General features: G+C 39.8%; 1 protein-coding gene across 1 annotated transcript in view; it reads left to right on the top strand.

Moving 5' to 3' along the window:
* EPS8L2 (EPS8 signaling adaptor L2) overlaps positions 1-19835 on the top strand; it is a 135456-nt gene that overhangs the window by 32253 nt on the left and 83368 nt on the right. Inside the window, exons 2-3 of the mRNA XM_070765430.1 lie at positions 8583-8625; positions 9863-9918. Of these exons, the coding sequence (XP_070621531.1) occupies positions 8603-8625; positions 9863-9918 (79 nt within the window). The 5' untranslated portion in view covers positions 8583-8602. The remainder of the gene's footprint in view (positions 1-8582; positions 8626-9862; positions 9919-19835) is intronic.

Raw genomic sequence — 19835 nt, 5'->3', positions numbered from 1 at the left:
CTGGTGGTCTGCAACGAAACTTTGGTGGTCTGCAGAGAAATCTTTGCCTTTCTCTCAATGTGCCTGCCGAATTTCCTGTGCTGCTCGCGCTTCAGTGTTTTGACTCATTGGGACAGGGTCTTTCAGGCAGTTAACTTGGCTACCTGTTAGTGGAGAGAATCACCCGGGGTCAACCTTAGCTTTGCTGTCCATTGCAGATGCTAGATCGGCCACCTGCAAACTCTTATCTCTCGAGGAAAGGAAAGGAAAGGAAAGGGGAATGAAGGAGAGGAAATGAAAGGAAAGGGGGAAGGGAAGAAAAGAAAATAAAGGGGGAAGAAAGAACTAGAATGGAAAAGGAAAAGAAGAAAGGAAAGGAAAGAAGGAAAGCTTTGGAACAGGGGAAAGGAAAGGAAAAAAGGAAAGGAGAGTGAAGGAAAGGAGAGAAGGGACTACAGCTACAACTCTGGAATGAATAGGGGACTGACTTTGCCACTATCATCAGTAAGCCACTGTGAGTCTGTCCGTCTCATTTTCCTTCACTCAGGTTGATTAAGCTTCTTGAGAGAAGGAACACAAAAGAGGGTTCCAGACTATGTGCCTGGACTAGGCACTTTCTCTCGGGCCTCCCACTGGGAGGCCTCGCAAAAGCAGACAGGTAGGCCTGAAAGGCAGCTGAGCTCCCCACCTCCACCAGTGGTCCGCGGGATTTAAAATTATGAATTTGGTGGTCCCTGAAGTCCAAAGGTTTGGAGACCCCTGAACTGGAGAAAGGCTCCATTTCTTTCCCTCATTTGTAATTCTTAAATAAAGTCCAATATTCAAACCCATATTAAATTGAGCATGATGAAAAAATACAACATTATTTTCCAAATTCGCTTTATTTTCAGTCAGTCTGAAAACCAGAGGGGTTTTCCTCCCAAGCTAAAAGCAATAACACCTGCCCCAAAATTAAAGTGCATCTTATACTCTGAAAAATATGGTAAATATTTGAAAAGAAGCAATTCCAGCTTTCATTTGTTTGGCTTGCTGAAATACATTGTATGAGTTTACTTTTTGCTCAGCTAAACACAAACCCAGGGCAAGTCTACGGAGAGGGGCGGCATACAAATCTAATAAATAAATAATAAATAAATAAATAAACTCCACACACAGGGTTTCTGCTGTCTTTTAATCATCCCACCTTGGTGTTTCTGCTGGCAGCTGAGTCCATTTACTTCCTCATGAACTGCAGTGCAAGAGACATAATCCTGGAGCTACTTTGCAGCCAGATAAACTAATGCTGTATCAAGCTGTGAGGGAGTCTGTTTTCCCCTTTGGTGGGAATTCTCACCTCACCTTATGTCTTACCTCATTGGCTCTCTCTCTCCTCCACACAGCTTTCATCCTGCAGCTGGACATGGCCCAAAATTCAGTAGAGCAAAAGTACCTCTTGTTTGGCAACTTCACAGCAATTGCTTAGGTTCTTTAAGTATCATGTTCTTTGCAACATGGAATCATTACTCATTGGACATGGATAAGGAAACTGTCTGATGCTGGTTAGTGTGTTCTCCTGCTGGTCACTTAATTGGTTCCTGCCATGTGTCAAGGTCAGCTGCTGAACTATGAATCAGCTATCAACTCTTTTGTAAAGAGAAACTGTGGCCATACGGAAGAGATCTTGCTGGATTTCTCTGTTCGTTTGTGAAGGACATGCTGTATCCATTCAAGTACACTATATCAGTGGTCTCCAACCTTGGCAACTTTATGAGGTGTGGACTTCAAGTCCCAGAATTTCTCAGTCAGCCATGTCGGCTGAGGAATTCTGGGAACTGAAGTCCACACTTCATAAAGTTGCCCAAGGTTGGAGATCTGCACTATATGACTGAGCATACCTGCAGAGAAATGGGAGAAGCCCAGTTTATACTTAGAAACATAGAAACATAGAAGTCTGACGGCAGAAAAAGACCTCATGGTCCATCTAGCCTGCCCTTATACTATTTTCTGTATTTTATCTTAGGATGGATATATGTTTATCCCAGGCATGTTTAAATTCAGTTACTGTGGATTTATCTACCACATCTGCTGGAAGTTTGTTCCAAGGATCTACTACTCTTTCAGTAAAATAATATTTTCTCATGTTGCTTTTGATCTTTCCCCCAACTTGTCCTTTGAAGTTTGCCTGATAGAATAAGTCTAATCTATTAACGATATTAAAAATATTGGATGTGTTTTGAATATATCATTGAGGCACAGCCTTCTGAACTAATTAGCAAATAATCTTTATAGCATTCCACTATTGGGAAAACAAAGAAACAAACAGGATTAACATCCACATAATTCCTTGCAACTGATTGGTTTCAGCCTTACCAAGCAGAGCAGACAAGTAACACAACCTAATAAGATAATTTTTCTTCATTGTTGTAAAGCCAGGTTAACAGACTCTTGCAAGTCTGAAAGTACAGTTCTCCCAGTGACTAAGGGAGGGTCCATCCTGAGCATCTTACTCTGCCCATTAGGCAACTGTGAGCTATACTACCTTTTATGGGGCCATTTCCTAGAAAGCATCTCTTCACCCAACATCCTAAAGTCATTCCGCATACCATTACATCCCTGGCAAATCCAGAATGGCAGGGAATATATTCCAGGTACTACTAGCTGGGGACCAATATTAAACAAGAACGTTTCCATTACATTTTACTTTTCAGCTTCCTGGGAACTTTTAATTGGCTATCACTGCAAGAACCTGAAGAGATCCTGTTGAGGGATTCTTTTTTGCTTATTTATGGTTACTGCACCTTTTCCAAATTTGGTGCAGTCTCAGTTGCGTTCCATTACCAATCCCATATTTTCCGGTCATGGTAGCTGCCAGATGGCAAAGCTTTTGAGAAGAAAATTCCAGGAACTGCCTTTAATAAGGTTGTTTATTATCATTTCTCTATTGCCAGTATGATGTCTTCCACCCTACCAGTTTTTTTTTTGTAGCACACCTATCATATCTCACTTGCGGTTTAGTTTAGTTTAATTTTGTGAATTCAATTATATTTGATCTCTGCTAAATGTCAGCAATGTGAACTACTCTTGTTCAAGAACAAGATTTACTGGTTTGGGGTTTTTAACAAGACCCATCCTCTTTCTTTGAATGAAATGCAAGTTCCTTTTTGTTGGCTCTAAGGTCACAAAACTATTTCCCTGAATGGTGGATTTTGTCAATTACTAAATTAAGTGTCTGTGTATACCCAACAAGGACCAGTGAAAGACTACTGTTTTCAGTAAATAGATGTGCTTTCTAAGGATCAAATTACCATGATGGCAACAAACAGGATGGATGGGAGATACAGAATACACCCAGGCGGGAGTTTCTACGTTTTGCCGCTACTGGACCGTTCCTGCAGACGGGCGCGGGTGCGCACGTCCTCACATGAGATTCGGCTTCTGCACATGCACCAGAAGAAAAATCTCATGTAAGGACACTCGGACAAGTGAGATATCAGTAATTTTTGCTGATATCTTTGCTTCCGTGTATGTGCAGAAGCAAAAAAATGCCGAAAATGGGTGATATCTCTCGTGCAAGAGTGTCCTCGCGTGAGGTTTTGCTTCTGGTGCATGCGCAGAAGCCAAATCTCATGCGGGCGTGCATGCATTGGGGGTTCAGAGGTGCATGCACATTTCCATTTCCGTTACCGGAACCCCAATCCCATCTGTACCAGGTGCAACCCACTACTGAATACGCCTGCTTTAGCTGCTTTTCTGATAAACAGACTCATTTCCAGCATCAGCTAATATTTTAGAGGTCCCTCCCATCTTCTACAGACAGAAGGGAACTTTTTTTCAAAACATATGCTAGCTACAAGCAGTGTTCCCTCTAATTTTTTTTGCGGGTGGGCGGAAAAGTATAGTGTCTGAGCGGCAGTCCCTGGGCGGCGCAGAAATAATAAATAAACAAACAAACAAACAAACAAACAATAAAAAACCCACCCTGTTTTGCCTCAGAGAATTTCAAAATAAAATACTGTACAGTACTGTGTGTCTATAACAGTGAGCTCATAATAGGGCAACTCTATCAATATCAAAATGCCACTTAAATAGTTGAGCTAGTTTCAAACTAGATTTTGATTTGCTTTCTCTCTTCCTTACTCCCATCCTTTTTCTTTCTCTTTTCCTTCCTCTCTTTTTTCTATCTGTTTCTCTCTCTTCCTCTCTTCCTCTCTCTCTCCTTCCCTCTCACTCTTTCCCTCTCGGCTTCTGGGCAGGTTTGGAAAACTCTGAGTTGATGATGATTTTTAAGTGAGCGATTGCTCACTGCTCAGCTTAGAGGGAACTATGGCTACAAGGCAAGGGGTGGGTTCTAACTTACCGCACTGTGAGTTCGCTTCCTCTTATGCCGCGTGGCACAGGCGCAGTGCCGAAATGTTGGCTTCCGTGCATGCACAGAGGCAAAAATTCACTTCTGCACATTTGCAGATGCGGAAAAAAAGATGGCAGCATCCATGAATCAGCACCGACAGAAGTGGCTCCATAGCGTCACCACCGGTTTACTAACGGTTCTAAAGAACTGGTTAGAATTGGGAGAAACCCACCTCTGCTACAAGGCATCTGTGTATATTAATAACAAAGTACAAGAACGTTTGTATAACCAAATATATTTGAATCTCATACAATAGATTAGTTGAACTTTCCTCTAACATTGTAGTAGCCAGTCGCTTTTGAAAAAGGAAGTCTTCGTGTGGGTTACTATTTTCCATTCAGTGTGTGGGTTTTAACATCATGTGCAAGTTTATTTATTGGGCTACTACAATATTTTTTCCCCGCTTATGACTTTCTACACATATGCTGTATGCAATTTCCAATAGGAAGAAACTCAAAAAAAAAAGGAAATTCAATGTGTGTGACTAAAGCAACCCCAAACATGATGCAAATTTTTTCCTATGCGCCCCTCATTGCAAAAGATGCCCAACTGATGCCCAACTGATGCCCTGTGGCCAGCTGAGATGTCTGCAAAGAGGTGGCTTTCAAGGGAAATATTGTGGGAAAGCTAATTTGGTTGTAAAGGTAGGAGAGAGAATGTGTTCACTGATTCATGTTAGTAACTGTTGTGGTTGGCTCTGGCCCAGCTCCTGCCCCAGGGAATGGGGAGGTGGATGCAGGGGAAAATTCAACATGTCACAGGCCTGTGTTATTGTCGACAGAATCAGTGCAGAGTTTAGTTTCCTCGGACAAAGAAGAAGGTGGGAGTGACTCAGCAGAGGAGGGCTTGGCACACAGCCAAGGCAGTCAATCTTCCTTATCTTCTATTGCTTCAAATGATGACATTTTGGACCCACGCAAGCGCAGAATCATGCGTAGAAGAGACCAAGTAAGAACATATTACAGGAAATAAGGGAGGCCACCTGTGTTTGGGTGGGGCTCCAGTAATTAGGGCTGCAGCTATAAATAGCAGCATGTGGATTTCGCCATTGGGGAAGAATACCTGTTGCAGTTTCGTCAGGAATCTTGTGTGCTGGATATGGTTGCTTTTTCATGCCTTTGAAACCAAAGCAGAGCAACGTGTGTGTGTGTGTGTGTGTGTGTGTTTCCCTTCCTTGGAAGAAAAGGGGTGTGAAGTTTCTCCACAGCTGCTGGCTAAATACTTAATGACTGCTTAAGGGAAATTGTACAGACTACCCGGTTGTTTTGGGAAGAGTGCTCTTTGCAATACAAAAAGAGTGCTTTAGTTTATTTTTACTTTTGTGATAAAGAACATTGTTTTGAATTTTCAAACGTGTGTGTGTGTGTGTGTGTGTGTGTGTGTGCGTCTGAAATTTGTATCCTTGAATTTTCGGGAGGCTCCTATCAGAGAGCCTGGCAGAACAGTAACTATGCTTCTTTTTTATAGTTTGAAAAAACTGTGTCCCATACATCAAAACGACAGATTTGTGGGAGAAAAGTGCAAAGGAAACCAAATGATGATGCAGTTATGCTATCTAAACAAATCCTGTTACTATAAAAATAATAATTATTATTATTAATTAGATTTCTATGCCGCCCTTCTCAAAGATTCATATGGGGAGCAAGTATTTGTGGTTTATTCAAGTGTTTTTGCTGGTGATCTTTTTTTTTCAGATCGTCTCTATGCTCGTCATTGCAGTGCAACCAAATGATAATTTAATTTCAGGTTCAGTGCAGGGGTGAAATGCTCCCGGTGTGCTCATGCCTGTCAGTCTTTGGAGAGCCAGTCGTGAAGGGAGTGCGAGGCTCCACCCATCTGCCTGGACACCGCCATTTGGGTTCTTTTACCCTCTGTGCATGCACAAAGCGTTCTGTGCATGCACAAAGGGTAAAAGAACCCAAATGGGGGTGGGCGGGTGGGCGGAGCTTCACACTCCCTTTGTACAGAAGATGTCATGAACCTGTACAGAGAGAGTCTTATTCCAATTAAAAACCAAAATGCTTAAAAGCTGATTTACCAAAAATTGAAGAATCTCCTGTTCTATGAATAGTAGTCATTCTGGTCAGACAGGTTTTTTGACATGGTTGATGGGCAAGATTAACCTCTTCTGGGAATTATTTATTATCTGCTTCCTGCCCAACCATTAATAAAAATGTTTGAGATATGTTATTTAACTGCATTCCGATAAAAAGAAATGTCATATGCACTGGACAATAAACACATTATCTCAGAACCATTCAAAGAACAAAGAGGACCTAATTCACTCCAGGAAATGACTAATAACACTGATGATGTTACCTAGTTTGGGAAATGAAACGTCTACAAAAAACAACCAAGTTCAGAGAGCACCAAGGACCTTTCATTTCAACCCTGAGATGCAAATATTCTCCTTCATTGAGAATAGAGAGAATTAAAAAGGAAGGAAAGGAGGGATAGAATAGTTGTAGAATGGCAAACATGGAGATTCACATGGAGACTTAGATGAACTATGACATAGTTCATAAAAATAGATTCATGGTTAAAAAGAAAGATAAAAATAAAATATCAAGCCTTAGGATAAAGAGAATGTTTCAGGCAAACAAAAGCAAAATGGATTTTTAAATAATCCAACACTCTCCCATCTCACTGTAAATCAGGAATTTATGTTTTAAAAAATAGGTTTCGTTGTAACAATAAGGAGATCATTTTTACATTATTACTATTTTTTTGCAATAGTCATCCTGAAGAATTTGCAAGTGATCGTTTCTATTTCATCAGAAATAAATTCTAAAAATAGAAAGAATGGGGACTTTGTTGTATATTTATATTGTGTTGTGAACTGATTTACATTTAGAAGATATCTAGCATCTCAAAACATATCTGATATTTATGGCTTAAAATTTTGGGGGTTTTGGATTTTTTAAAAAAAGGAATAGTCAAATGAATTAACATAAAGTAAAATCTGAATTTATTAATAAGCTTAATAAGTTGCACTTTGCAGATGAAGGCAGTTTAACATCTGGTTTGGGCATAAATTATAGATTAGGAGGGTTTTATTGTGGTACAATAAGCAAATTTATCATTTGCTTATTGGCATTTCATCTGCAACCGAATGTCTTCTAGACTGGTTATTCAATTATGTATTTAATTTAAATGTATATTTATTGTTTGGTTGGATCAAATTTGTTACATTACTGGCTATTCAATCTCTTGGCAGCTCAATATAAAATGTATTTAGTTAAAACCAAGGATACTAAAAATGAACTAAAGTGATAAGCAATTAAAAAAAGAAACTGCCCAAAGAAACACATTTTGAAGACCCTTAAAAGCAGAAATCAATTGGTCTTCTCCACTCAGCATGGAGGGTTACGGTAATCAAGGATGTACAGCATCCCAAAGAGCAGGGGTCCCCAAACTTTGTAACTTTAAGACTTGTAGACTTCAATTTCCAGAATTCTCCACCCAGCATATTTTGAATGGTCACAAAGGAACTGTTGTAAGTCAAGGAGTACCTGTGCACTGTTGTAATTTGTGAGATAAAACCGATTGATTGATTGATTGATTGATTGATTGATTGATTGATTGATTTTCTATGCCGCCCAACTCCCAAAGGACTCTGGGAGGCTCAAATATAGAATATATTTAGATAAGCAAATCAGTGATTACAACATACCGTAAGCATGGTAGCCTCTCAAGTAATTCATGTTAAAAAGGGGTTTTGCTTTTCCTTCTTTTTCCCCTTTTTCCTCTTCTTTTTTTTCTCTTTTTTTTCTTCTTCTCGTCTTCTTTTTAACTTTTTTAAATCTACTTACTAATTGGGCTAGTTGGGACATTTATGATAAATTATTTGGATTTTCCTCCCCTTTTGAATTGATATATGTTAGATCCCTGTAACAGTTAGATAAAATTTAAGATGTAGTCGTTATGATTGGGAATTCTGGTTTCTTTCTTTTCTTTTTTAAAGGGTGATTACAATAAAAGTAATGGTGAGAAATATATATGAAATTAATATTAAGGATATATCAAGGAGATTGAAGCCTGACAGCCTAAATGATGAGATGTAATAAGAAAAGAAGCAGCTAAAAGAAATTGTATTAGATAATAGCTTTTAAAATGCATATAAGAAATTTGAATAATTATTTTTTACCCTGATGTCAAATGTATAAGAGCTAGCACTGGACTGGAAAAAAAAGTAATCCATGTTGTTCTCTTGCAGGTGAATATCCCAGAAGCAGTATGAGCCAGAAAGGATCTGCAAAGTAAGGACTCTAATGTTTAAATCAACTCTCCCCCCCTCCTTGCCTTTCGCAAACTCCTTAAAACCCACCTCTGTCATCAGGCATGGGGAAATTGATTCCCCTGGACCAGTTTCCGTTTTATGTATGGTTTATGTGAGATGTATGATTGCTTTTTATATTAAGGGTTTTTAATTGTTTTAATCGTTGGATTTGTACTGTTTTGTCTTGTGAGCCACTCCGAGTCTCCAGAGAGGGACGGCATACAAATCTAATAAACAAATAAATAAATAAATAAAGTGCGGGTGAAGGAGAAAGCAACTGGATAGGTTCCCAGTTCTATAGTCTGGGTTATTATGCTGAGGATATATACAGAGCAAGTTTGCAGATGTTAAAAAGTAGAACTATGTCCTGGGTCAATAGTAATTCTGCTTTCTTTTTTCTGGCTAGATTGGGTGGGCATGAAATCCCCTGGTGGGTCTCCAGATCATGATTTCTGATTCCCATTGTGTAATGATAGGAACAACAACTCAATTGTTTTTCTGTCCTGTAAAACAGCCGTCCCCAACCTTTTTGGGTCCACTGACTGGCAGTAGTAATGGCGAATGGCAACGGGGTGGGGTGGGGATAGATTTTGAGTGAGACACAGCTAGTCCTATAGCCTGAAACCAGCCTGTTGCTTATTCATGTCATTTTAGGGATTACAGTTCCTGAAGAACAATGGCAATTTGTTTCCTTTTATTCTTTAACTATGACATCAGCAGGGGATTTAATTTAAGGTATTCAATTTAGGCACCGCCCGATTCCAAGGACTGACTCTAGGCAGTGTACAACAAAAGCAAGCAAAAATAGAAAATACATTAGAATAAGATTATAAAAAAGGTTGGTAACTATGAGTACATGGTAAATAACAAAGAGCCAGAGCTGTTGCAAAATCTTTGCCCTATTTGAAACCTGCAAATTATAAGAGGCATAAGAAATCAGCGTCAAGTGAGGAGAATTGATAAGCATTGCCCAATCTCCAACATAAATTTCTACATTCTTCTCTTGCATTATCTGTTTGAGAACTGCTGTTTTAAATCTCGTGATAAGGAAAAAATGGAGGACTTTGCAGCCAAACTTTGCTTAGGATTCTGTGTCCTGTTTTCCACTACAGGATGTTAAAATTCCTGATATCTGCAGTGTGCAAACAAATGGTGAATTTTCTTAAAGACAAATTAAAAAGCTCCTGTTTCATCTTACTGCTTTCTCTTTTTTCCAGTGGCAGCATGGGTAAAGGAGACAGTGCTGGCAAAATGAGTGCAAAAGATTTATATGGTAAGTCCACATTTCATGCTTAATAAAGCTTAGGTTAGATCCAATTTTGTATCTAACAAAAGCAAGAGTTAACTTACAAAATGATGAAAAAGAATTATTTGTTGTCAATTTAAAGAAGATTATTCATTTAGAGCAGTGTTTCCCAACCTTGGCCACTTGAAGATATTTGGACTTCAACTCCCAGAATTCCCCAGCCAGCAAATGAATTCTGGGAGTTGAAGTCCAAATATCTTCAAGTGGCCAAGGTTGGGAAACACTGATTTAGAGCATAATATACACTGTACTGTGTGAAGAAAATTGTCTTTCTGTTTTCAATATGGGGTCATTCAGCCAATTAACCCCTAATCCACAGGACCACAAGTATCACGCTAATGAGAGCAATCATCTCTAAAAAAAGTCATCATCAATTATTGCTTTTGAAACTTGGGGGAATTTAAAGTATAATATGATGTAATTCTTATATTCAACATAAAGTATATTAATATTGCCATGTGTACACAAGGTTAATGAACAGTTTGTGTTGCACTCCATAATGAAGTGTACTTAAATCACTCCCACTTGGTTTCTCCTGCTATTGCATGCATTTAAAGTAACTACCTGTGATTTATTTGGTGAAGTGTCTATGCTTGCTAGGAATTCTGTTGGTTACCTGTTGGATATCTGGAAAACAGCACCATGTAGCAGAAGATTAATTTAGTATGTCATATACAGGGACAAGAATTATAAGAAACGTGTGTACCGGAAACCAGAAGATCATCTTCCCGGCACGCATATGCGTGGCTAGCAGGTGCTCTTCTGGTTTTCGACATCTCTGCACACATGAAGACCAGCTGGCTGTCACACCAGATGCCAGAACAGCAACGGGTGATGGTTCTTGTTCCGGGAGAGATGGCTCTGTGTGCCACTTCCGGCATGCATTCCATAGGTTCACCATCACAGTTCCTAGATGTTCTTAGACCATGTGTGCTATGAATTATTCAGTTGCCATTGTTGGTTTTCTAAGCAGATCTAGTGGCAAGAGTTAGTAGGGCCAGACCTCTGATACCATCTGTTAGACGGAACTTTTTCCAGATAGTTGGCCTGGCCAGGCTTTATAAGTAGACTCCTTACTTTTGCTTCTGCGGGAGCATGTGCTTTGGCGGGGTAGCTAGGCCAATGTTTCCAGCCTTTTTTCATCACAGCAATTTATATCTCTGTCCTAAAGGTGCTTTTTCAAGAGGCAACTGGACTTTCTGGTTAACCAGAAAGTCCAATTGCCTCTTGAAAAAGCACCTTTGGGATAACCATGACCTGGATGACTAAAAATCTCCATAGACAATTTGTATCCCTGTTTCTGTGAGCCCAATTGATCTGTCTTTTAGTGCCTGAAATTTGGCACTTTCAACTCATTCTTCCCCACCCCATGGGTTGCAAGAGTTTGGTGGGCTCTGCATGTGTTGGTAGCTTTTATTACCCTTCTAGCATGGGTAACGCACAACCTTAATCTGTCCTCTTTTCGCATCCTCTAGTTTCTAATGTGGTGCTGTCTTCTCTGCTGGTGATGCAGCACCTGTTTGATGGGAGACATACCAATTGTTCTAAAATTACCTTGCACTGAGGTATATATAGGCACTGCCAGCTCATTACAATCGACCTCACACCATTCCTAAGAGGTCTGTAAGGGGCGTGCGTAAGCGCACCATCGTGCCTACCATCCCTGTCCTACTGTCCCATTGTCCAAATGTACCTGTACCTACTTTGCTTTTGTTTATGTTTATACCATCTATTATCTTGTACACATTTAGATAGATAGATAGATAGATAGATAGATAGGTAGGTAGGTAGGTAGGTAGGTAGGTAGGTAGATAGATAGATAGATAGATAGATAGATAGATAGATAGATAGATGATAGATAGATAGATAGATAGATAGATAGATAGACAGACAGATAGATGTTAGATAGATAGATAGATAGATAGATAGATAGATAGATAGATAGATAGATAGATAGATAGATGATAGACAGACAGACAGATAGATAGATAGATGTTAGATAGATAGATAGATAGATAGATAGATAGATAGATAGATAAATGATAGATAGACAGACAGACAGACAGATAGATGTTAGATAGATAGATAGATAGATAGATAGATAGATGATAGACAGACAGACAGACAGATAGATAGATAGATGTTAGATAGATGTTAGATAGACAGACAGACAGACAGACAGACAGATGTTAGATAGATAGATAGATAGATAGATAGATAGATAGATAGATAGATAGATGTTAGATAGGTAGATAGATAGATGATAGATAGATAGATGATAGATATGATAGATAGATAGATAGATAGATGATAGATAGATGATAGATAGATAGATAGATGATAGATAGATAGATAGATAGATAGATAGATAGATAGATGTTAGATAGATAGATAGATAGATAGATAGATAGATAGATGATAGATAGATAGATAGATGATAGATATGATAGATAGATAGATAGATAGATAGATAGATAGATAGATAGATAGATGTTAGATAGATAGATGATAGATAGATAGATAGATAGATGATAGATATGATAGATAGATAGATAGATAGATAGATATATAGATAGATAGATGATAGATAGATGATAGATGATAGATAGATAGATGATAGATATGATAGATAGATAGATAGATAGATAGATAGATAGATAGATAGATAGATAGATAGATAGATAGATAAATGCTAACGTGCAATGAAAGATAGGCTGTGGAGAGAGAGGTATTTTATTAGCATACTGTCTTCCTGCCTCAAGGATGGGAGGAAAACACATAGCTGTTGCTCTGTAGATGAGCCCTAAGAGACTCAGTTCTGAACCAGGAATCCCCTTGATGCCAAATTAATGTCTACTGCATTGGACTCGCTAATTAAGAATGGTCTTAGAAGCTTCATGGATATTTATTGAAGGTTCACTTCAGGATTCAGAAATAACACACCTCTTAAATTAGTTGCTCCCATAGTAGTAACAGGAGCTGATGAATGACCCTTCTTCCTATTTGCACAAATGAATGAATTGTCCTGTGCCGGCCACAAATGTTCCTTGTCTTCCCTTGAGGTCATTAGGGTACTGAATGCTCTTTGCCTTTGGCACTGAACACCCAAGCTTCTCATGTGTTAAGCCCCATATTTTAAAAGATTCGCCACATACTTGGTGAAGGATCCGTACGCTTACAGATCCAGCAGATAGATCTCAGGTTTCTGCTTCATTCAGTACACAGCTGCCAGCTGAATAAATGTTAATGTAGACCATGAATAAATAATGTGACTTCTCTGCTTACTGGCTGCTTCTGTTTTGAACCAAAATGACAGGGCATTGAAGGGAAATCCATTTTATTCTTGGCAAGTCTGGGTGGCCGGGAAGTATTTCAGAATAATTAGAGATTTGTATGAGACGTCCATTGCTGCTTATTCTGTCATATTTGCAACACTCTCCCCTTCCCTGAACTTGCAGTAAATTTGTAGCAAGGCTATAGTAGTAGTGTACCTCCTGATTGTTTTGCCTTTTGAATTCTTCTAGAAGGGGAATTATTTATTGGATTTGTATGCCGCCCCGAGTCCACGGAGAGGGGCAGCATACAAATCCAATAAATAGATAGATGGATGGATGGATGGATGGATGGATGGATGGATGGATGGATGGATGGATGGATGGATGGATGGATGGATAGATAGATAGATAGATAGATAGATAGATAGATAGATAGATAGATAGATAGATAGATAGATCAATCAATCCAGATCTGTGGATTTATTTTTATATGTAAATATTCCATTCCATTCTGGAGGTTCCATTTGGAGATATGATCTGTCCTCATGGTCAAGGTAGCTCTCAGATGATGCATTTGCTATGGCATTAGGTTCTGTTGCTTGTACAAATGGATCATCAAATAATTCAATCCAAAGTTCTCGTTTGAACCAGGTTCAAATTCAGAGGTGAAATTGTGACAGGTTCTGGAGAACCGGTAGTGGAAATTTTGAGTAATTCGGAGAACCAGAAAATACCACCTCTGGTTGACCCCAGAATGGAGTGGGAATGGAGATTTTGCAGTATCCTTCCCCTGCCATGGCCACCAAGCCACACCCACAGAACTGTAGGGAAAAATTTTGAATTTCACCCCTGTTCAAATTATATAGGGTGTCCAGCAAACCTGGAAAACAGGGAATTGTCAGGGAAATCTGATTCAGGAAATATCAGGGAATTATCAGGAAATTCATGAAAAAAATGGAATAAATCAGGGGGGGAAACAAACTGGATTAAAATGTTTAAAAGTCAGGGGAAAATCATATTTTTAAAAATGGATCGCGCTGCCTGGCAGAGTCAAGCAAAGATGAGCATAACTGTGGCAACAACTTGCTTCCTCAGCTGCTGATATTTCTCCACGGCTTAGCCATTTGGTATGACGTCATCTATGACCGCACCTTAACTAGATTGCAAGTTACAGGGAAATGTCAAGGAAATATCGGGGAATTTCAAAACGTTTTCACTCTGGATAACCCTGATTTATACTACTTTGGACACATTATGTGAAAACCAACTCTCTTGAGACATCTATAATGCTGGGAAAGGTAGAAAGAAAGAGAAGCCCAACCACCAGCAAAGTGGATGGGCTCAATTACAGTGGCAATGTTTGAATACCTGGAAGATTAGGGATTAATTGTTATGGAGAAAATCTATCTATCTGGTTGCTGAGAATCAAAATGACTTAGTGGCACATAATCAATTAACTTTATATAACTGTCCTCATGTCTAATGATGCCAAAGAGAAAGCTATTTGCTAGCCCTTTTTCCTTGTTTCCCCTTTTGACTTTTCCAGCAGAAATCACACAAAGAAAAAACTAAAACATGCTCAGTTTAACTGAACTATTGCAGAAGTTTTGAGATCATTCTCTTTGAGATGCTTTCACGCAAAGAATTCACTATCTGGAAAGAAGTCTGAAAATGGATCCATTCCCTGTTAGTTATTCATTAACATATTACAATATATATATATTTAAAAGTATTAGGTAGAAATACTTTTTATTTTGTTTACAGACAGAAAAGTGGAATGGCGATACCTTTTAGCAAGCTAGAGTCTTCTCCACAACTCTGCCCTTTGGTTACTTTGCCTTTCAACTCTCATACTCATAGCAAACATATTGACTGGCGGTAACCATGCAACAGGGGTGGGTTCTAACTTACCTGGCCACTGGTTCCCTTTCTCCCACACCATGTAGCAGCATCACATGGGTGCATGCGCAGTGCCAAAAATTCAAAATTTTTAAAAGCCAAAAACAAGATGACCACGCATGCACAGTGCCAAAAACTCAGCTTCTACACGTGCACGGAAGAAGAAAAAAAAATAGAAAAAAATATTCCCACAAAAAAGATGGTGGTGTCCACAGACCGGCATTGACCAAACCGACTCTGTCATATCACTAGCAGTTTGCTACCAGAGGAACCCACCTCTGCCATGCAATGCATCTGAAAGGCTTACGGTTACCAAAATGTGGCATAAAGAATAAGGGTGAGGTGCTACCAGTTGTCTTGCTGCTCATAAAAATGGAAAATATCCAGTGTGAGTTGGATGCGAGTCCTCAAATAATGTTCATGTAATGTTCCTATAGTTTGTTTGTTTATTTATTTATTTATTATTATTTATTATTTATTTATTATTGACTGATTGATTGATTGATTGGATTTGTATGCCGCCCCTCTCCAGAGACTCGGGGCAGCTAACAACAGTAATAAAACAATGTACAATAATAATCCAATAAATACTAAAAATGATTTAAAAACCCATTAATATATTAAAAAAAAACCAAACATACATACAGACATACCACACATGAAATTGTAAAGGCCCAGGGGGAAAGAGCATCTCAATTCCCCCATGCCTGGCGGCAGAGGTGGATTTTAAGGAGCTTACGAAAGACAAGGAGGGTGGGGGCAATTCTAATCTCTGGGGGGAGTTGGTTCCAGAGGGCCAGGGCCACCACAGAGAAGGCTCTTCCCCTGGATCCCGCCAAGCGGCATTGTTTAGTTGACGGGACCCGGAGAAGACCCACTCTGTGGGACCTAACCGGTCGCTGGGATTCATGCAGCAGAAGCCAACTGATGATGCCAACTGTTGCCAACTGATTCAAGGCAAGTCACTTGTAATTTAAGAAGAAGTGAAATACAGAAACAGCACATTGATAGGCTAGTATGAAGCAGGTAATTATTGTCCATGTATCGAGCCAGGATCACAACAGACCTTATCTGAATGCTCATACATTTCTCTTGCTTGAAATAATGAACTTATTTGCATCAGCAATACAGAGCGTTCCTTCTCCAGTAGTGTTCAATGTACCGTATTTTTTGGAGTATAAATCACACTTTTTCCCTCCCTAAAAGAGAGTGGAAATGTTGGTGCGTCTTATACCCCAAATACAGCCATGTTTGCTGTCCCAAAGCCCCACCCTTGCATCCTATATTTGGACAGAGGGTCTGGGAAGCCTGCAGCGAGCGCCTGGGTGCTGGGGGATGGCAAAAATGGGCCATTTTTTTGCCCCTTCTTTCACAAAAATGGAGGCATTTTTACCTCCCCCATTCCCCAGGAGCTCTCTGCAGGCTCCCTAGGCCCTTTGCCCACCCAATTTTTGGAAATGGGGCTGTTTTTCGCCTTCTAATTTACCCATATAGCATGACTGGAGGAAGAATTCTGGGAGTTGAAGTCCACGAGCCTTAAAGCTGTCAAGTTTGAAGTTTGTAAAAAGTGTACATGGTTGTAAAAAGTATTCTGCTACACTGGTATTTTATTAAATAACACATTATTACACCATTTGGTTCAGAATACTTTTTTCCTTGTTTTCCACCTCTAAAATCTAGGTGCATCTTATACTCTGAAAAATATAGTAAATCCTAGAACGCCCATAAAACCTGACTGTTGATTTTATTAACTTCCTGAGAATTCTGATTAGCTTCCTGAGAATCTGTGGAGGCCTCCAAGTCATGGAATGTTCTCTAGTCCAGTGTTTCCCAACCTTGGCAACTTGAAGAGATCTGGACTTCAACTCCCAGAATTCCCCAGCCAGCATTTGCTGGCTGGGGAATTCTGGGAATTGAAGTCCAAATATCTTCAAGTTGCCAAGGTTGGGAAACACTGCTCTAGTCCATCTCTCAAGCACATACAGTGGAATTTGTCTACCAGCCAGCCAGACATTTTTATAACCTTAGTATTTAAAATCAAGATTTGTTTAACATCTCCATGGGCTTTATTTCCATAAATGAAACCATGTGACCACAGATAGTTCCAAAATATTGGAGGTAGCTGTGGCTACCGAGAATAGATTAGTGAAATTGTTCCTTTTTCTGAAACAACAGCAAGCAACACTTTGAACTCGGAAATACCTCTTTTCTAATAGCTTGTTGAAGATGCTTGTGGAGATGCTTCTTTAGTAATCTCTGTTAATTGTTAGCACTTGGCGTCATGTTTATCTTTTAAAATAAATGAAAAGGAGCAGATTAACTCTTGTGGTTGCAATGAAAATGCTGTCACAGACAACATAGGGAAGAAAAATGAGAGCTTAGACCTCAAAAAGCTGGGTTTGTTCACTAGACGCCGTCGGTGACTCCGTTCCGGAGCTCTGCCTCACAGCTGACGACCTTGCCGCCGCCCCACGGCTACTACCCGCTGCGGCTGCTGAGAGAAAGAGAGAGGGAGAGAGGGGGGAGAGAAAGAGATAGCAAGAGAGGGAGAGAGAGAAAGAGAGAGGGAGAGAGGGGGGAGAGAAAGAGAGGGAGAAAGAGAGAGGGGGGGAGAGAGAAAGAGATAGCAAGAGAGGGAGAGAAAGAGAGAAAGAGATAGCAAGAGAGACAGAGAGAGAAAGACAGAGAAAGAGAGACATAGCAAGAGAGACAGAGAAAGAGAGAGAGAGAAAGAGACAGCAAGAGGCAGAGAGAGAGAGACATAGCAAGAGAGGCAGAGAGAGAGAGAGAAAGAGAGACATAGCAAGAGAGGCAGAGAGAGAAAGAGACATAGCAAGAGAGACAGAGAAAGAGAGAGAGAAAGAGAGACATAGCAAGAGAGGCAGAGAGAGAGAGAAAGAGAGACATAGCAAGAGAGGCAGAGAGAGAGAGAAAGAGAGACATAGCAAGAGAGACAGAGAAAGAGAGAGAGAGAAAGAGGCAGAGAGAGAGAGACATAGCAAGAGAGGCAGAGAGAGAGAGAAAGAGAGACATAGCAAGAGAGGCAGAGAGAGAAAGAGAGACATAGCAAGAGAGAAAGAGAGAGAGAAAGAGATAGCAAGTGAGAGAGAAAGAGAGACAGAGAAAGAGAGAGAAAGAAAGAGATAGCAAGAGAGACAGAGAAAGAGAGAAAGAGAGAGAGAATGAAAGAGAGATAGCAAGAGAGGCAGAGAGAGCAAGGGAGAGAGAAAAACATAGAGGGAGGGAAGGAGGGAGAGAGAAAGAGAGCAAAAAAGAGAGGAAGAAAGAAAGAAAGAGGGATGGAGAGAAAGAAGGGAAGGAAGGAAGAGAGAGAAAGAGGGAGGGAGAAATAGAGCGAAATGGAGGAAGAGAAATTTTTTTTGTCCAAACTTTTCTTTAGCCCCCCCACCCCGTTCAGTGTTCCCCAGGATTTTGAAAATATGAATAATGTGCCGCAGCTCAAAAAAGGTTGGGAAACACTGGTTTAGTTGACGGGACCCGGGGAAGGCCCACTCTGTGGGACCTAACTGGTTGCTGGGATTCGTGCAGCAGAAGGCGGTCCCTGAGATATGTCTCACAGGGGTCGCCTAAGACTATGGGAAAAGACAAATTTCCCATGTTGTTAGGAACTAAAGCTTCTATTTTGGCGCCTTGGAACATATTTTTAGAATCCAACCAATCAGAGATTTACAGTGGGGGTGTCCCTCTGACCTTACAGCTAATCAGTTTAAAGCTCTGTTGGGAGAATTGGCGCTAGACTTATGGTTGGGTGTCACCACAACACGAGGAACTGTAGTAAAGGGTTGTGGCATTAGAAAAGTTGATAACCACTGCTTTAAGGTATTACAGGATTCTCTTCTTCTGTTTGTGCGTGGTGTGTGTGTATGCACACACACACATTCCTACATGTTCTCTGAGAACACTTAGTAGAGTAAATTTCCTTCTCCCTTTCCTTGAAAAAGTATGAATTGAGCCAATTTAGTCTAGCGGTTAAGATACCAAGCAAGAAACTGTGAGTTCAAGTCTCATCTTAGTTACAGAAGCCAACTGGGTGATCTTGGGGCAGTCACTCACTCAACCCAACCTTACTTACAGGGTTGCTGTTGTGAGGAAAATAGGAGGAGGGAGGTGTGTTGTTTATGATCATCACCTTGGGTTATTTATAAAAATAATAAAGGCTGGGTATAAATAATCAAATAAACTTCACTGTTTATTTTCAATGCAGTATTACCATTTCAATTTCTCGTTTCAAACCTTTTCCACATTGTGGATAACAGCATCAAATGTGTCTCGTCTCTCTTCTGATACAGAATTTGGCTCCCTAATTATATTTAATATTATTATTACTTCCGTATCATTTTCGCAAGAGAATAATTTAAATCCCAAATTTATTTTTCCTAATTTTGTATTTGGCTGAAAATGAATGCAAAACCAATTATCTGACATAAAAATAATCTCGCTGCTTGTTTATCATTGCTAATATATCACTTAGCGAAATAGCCCATAGCAAATAGGCCTAGATGTGAATTTTAGAAACACAATCCTCCCTTCAAATTGTTCTCATTCTCAGTTATTAGACATTCATTCCCTTGGACAAATACACATTTTTGCTTTTATACTCCTCTGACATGCCTAATTGTGAACTAATGTACCGTATTTTCCGGCGTATAAGACGACTGGGCGTATAAGACGACCCCCTAACTTTTCCAG

Source organism: Erythrolamprus reginae, chromosome 1, assembly GCF_031021105.1.
Source record: "Erythrolamprus reginae isolate rEryReg1 chromosome 1, rEryReg1.hap1, whole genome shotgun sequence".
Taxonomy (NCBI): domain Eukaryota; kingdom Metazoa; phylum Chordata; class Lepidosauria; order Squamata; family Dipsadidae; genus Erythrolamprus; species Erythrolamprus reginae.
Note: the sequence above shows the minus strand (reverse complement) of the source record. Positions and strands in the feature narration are given on the sequence as shown.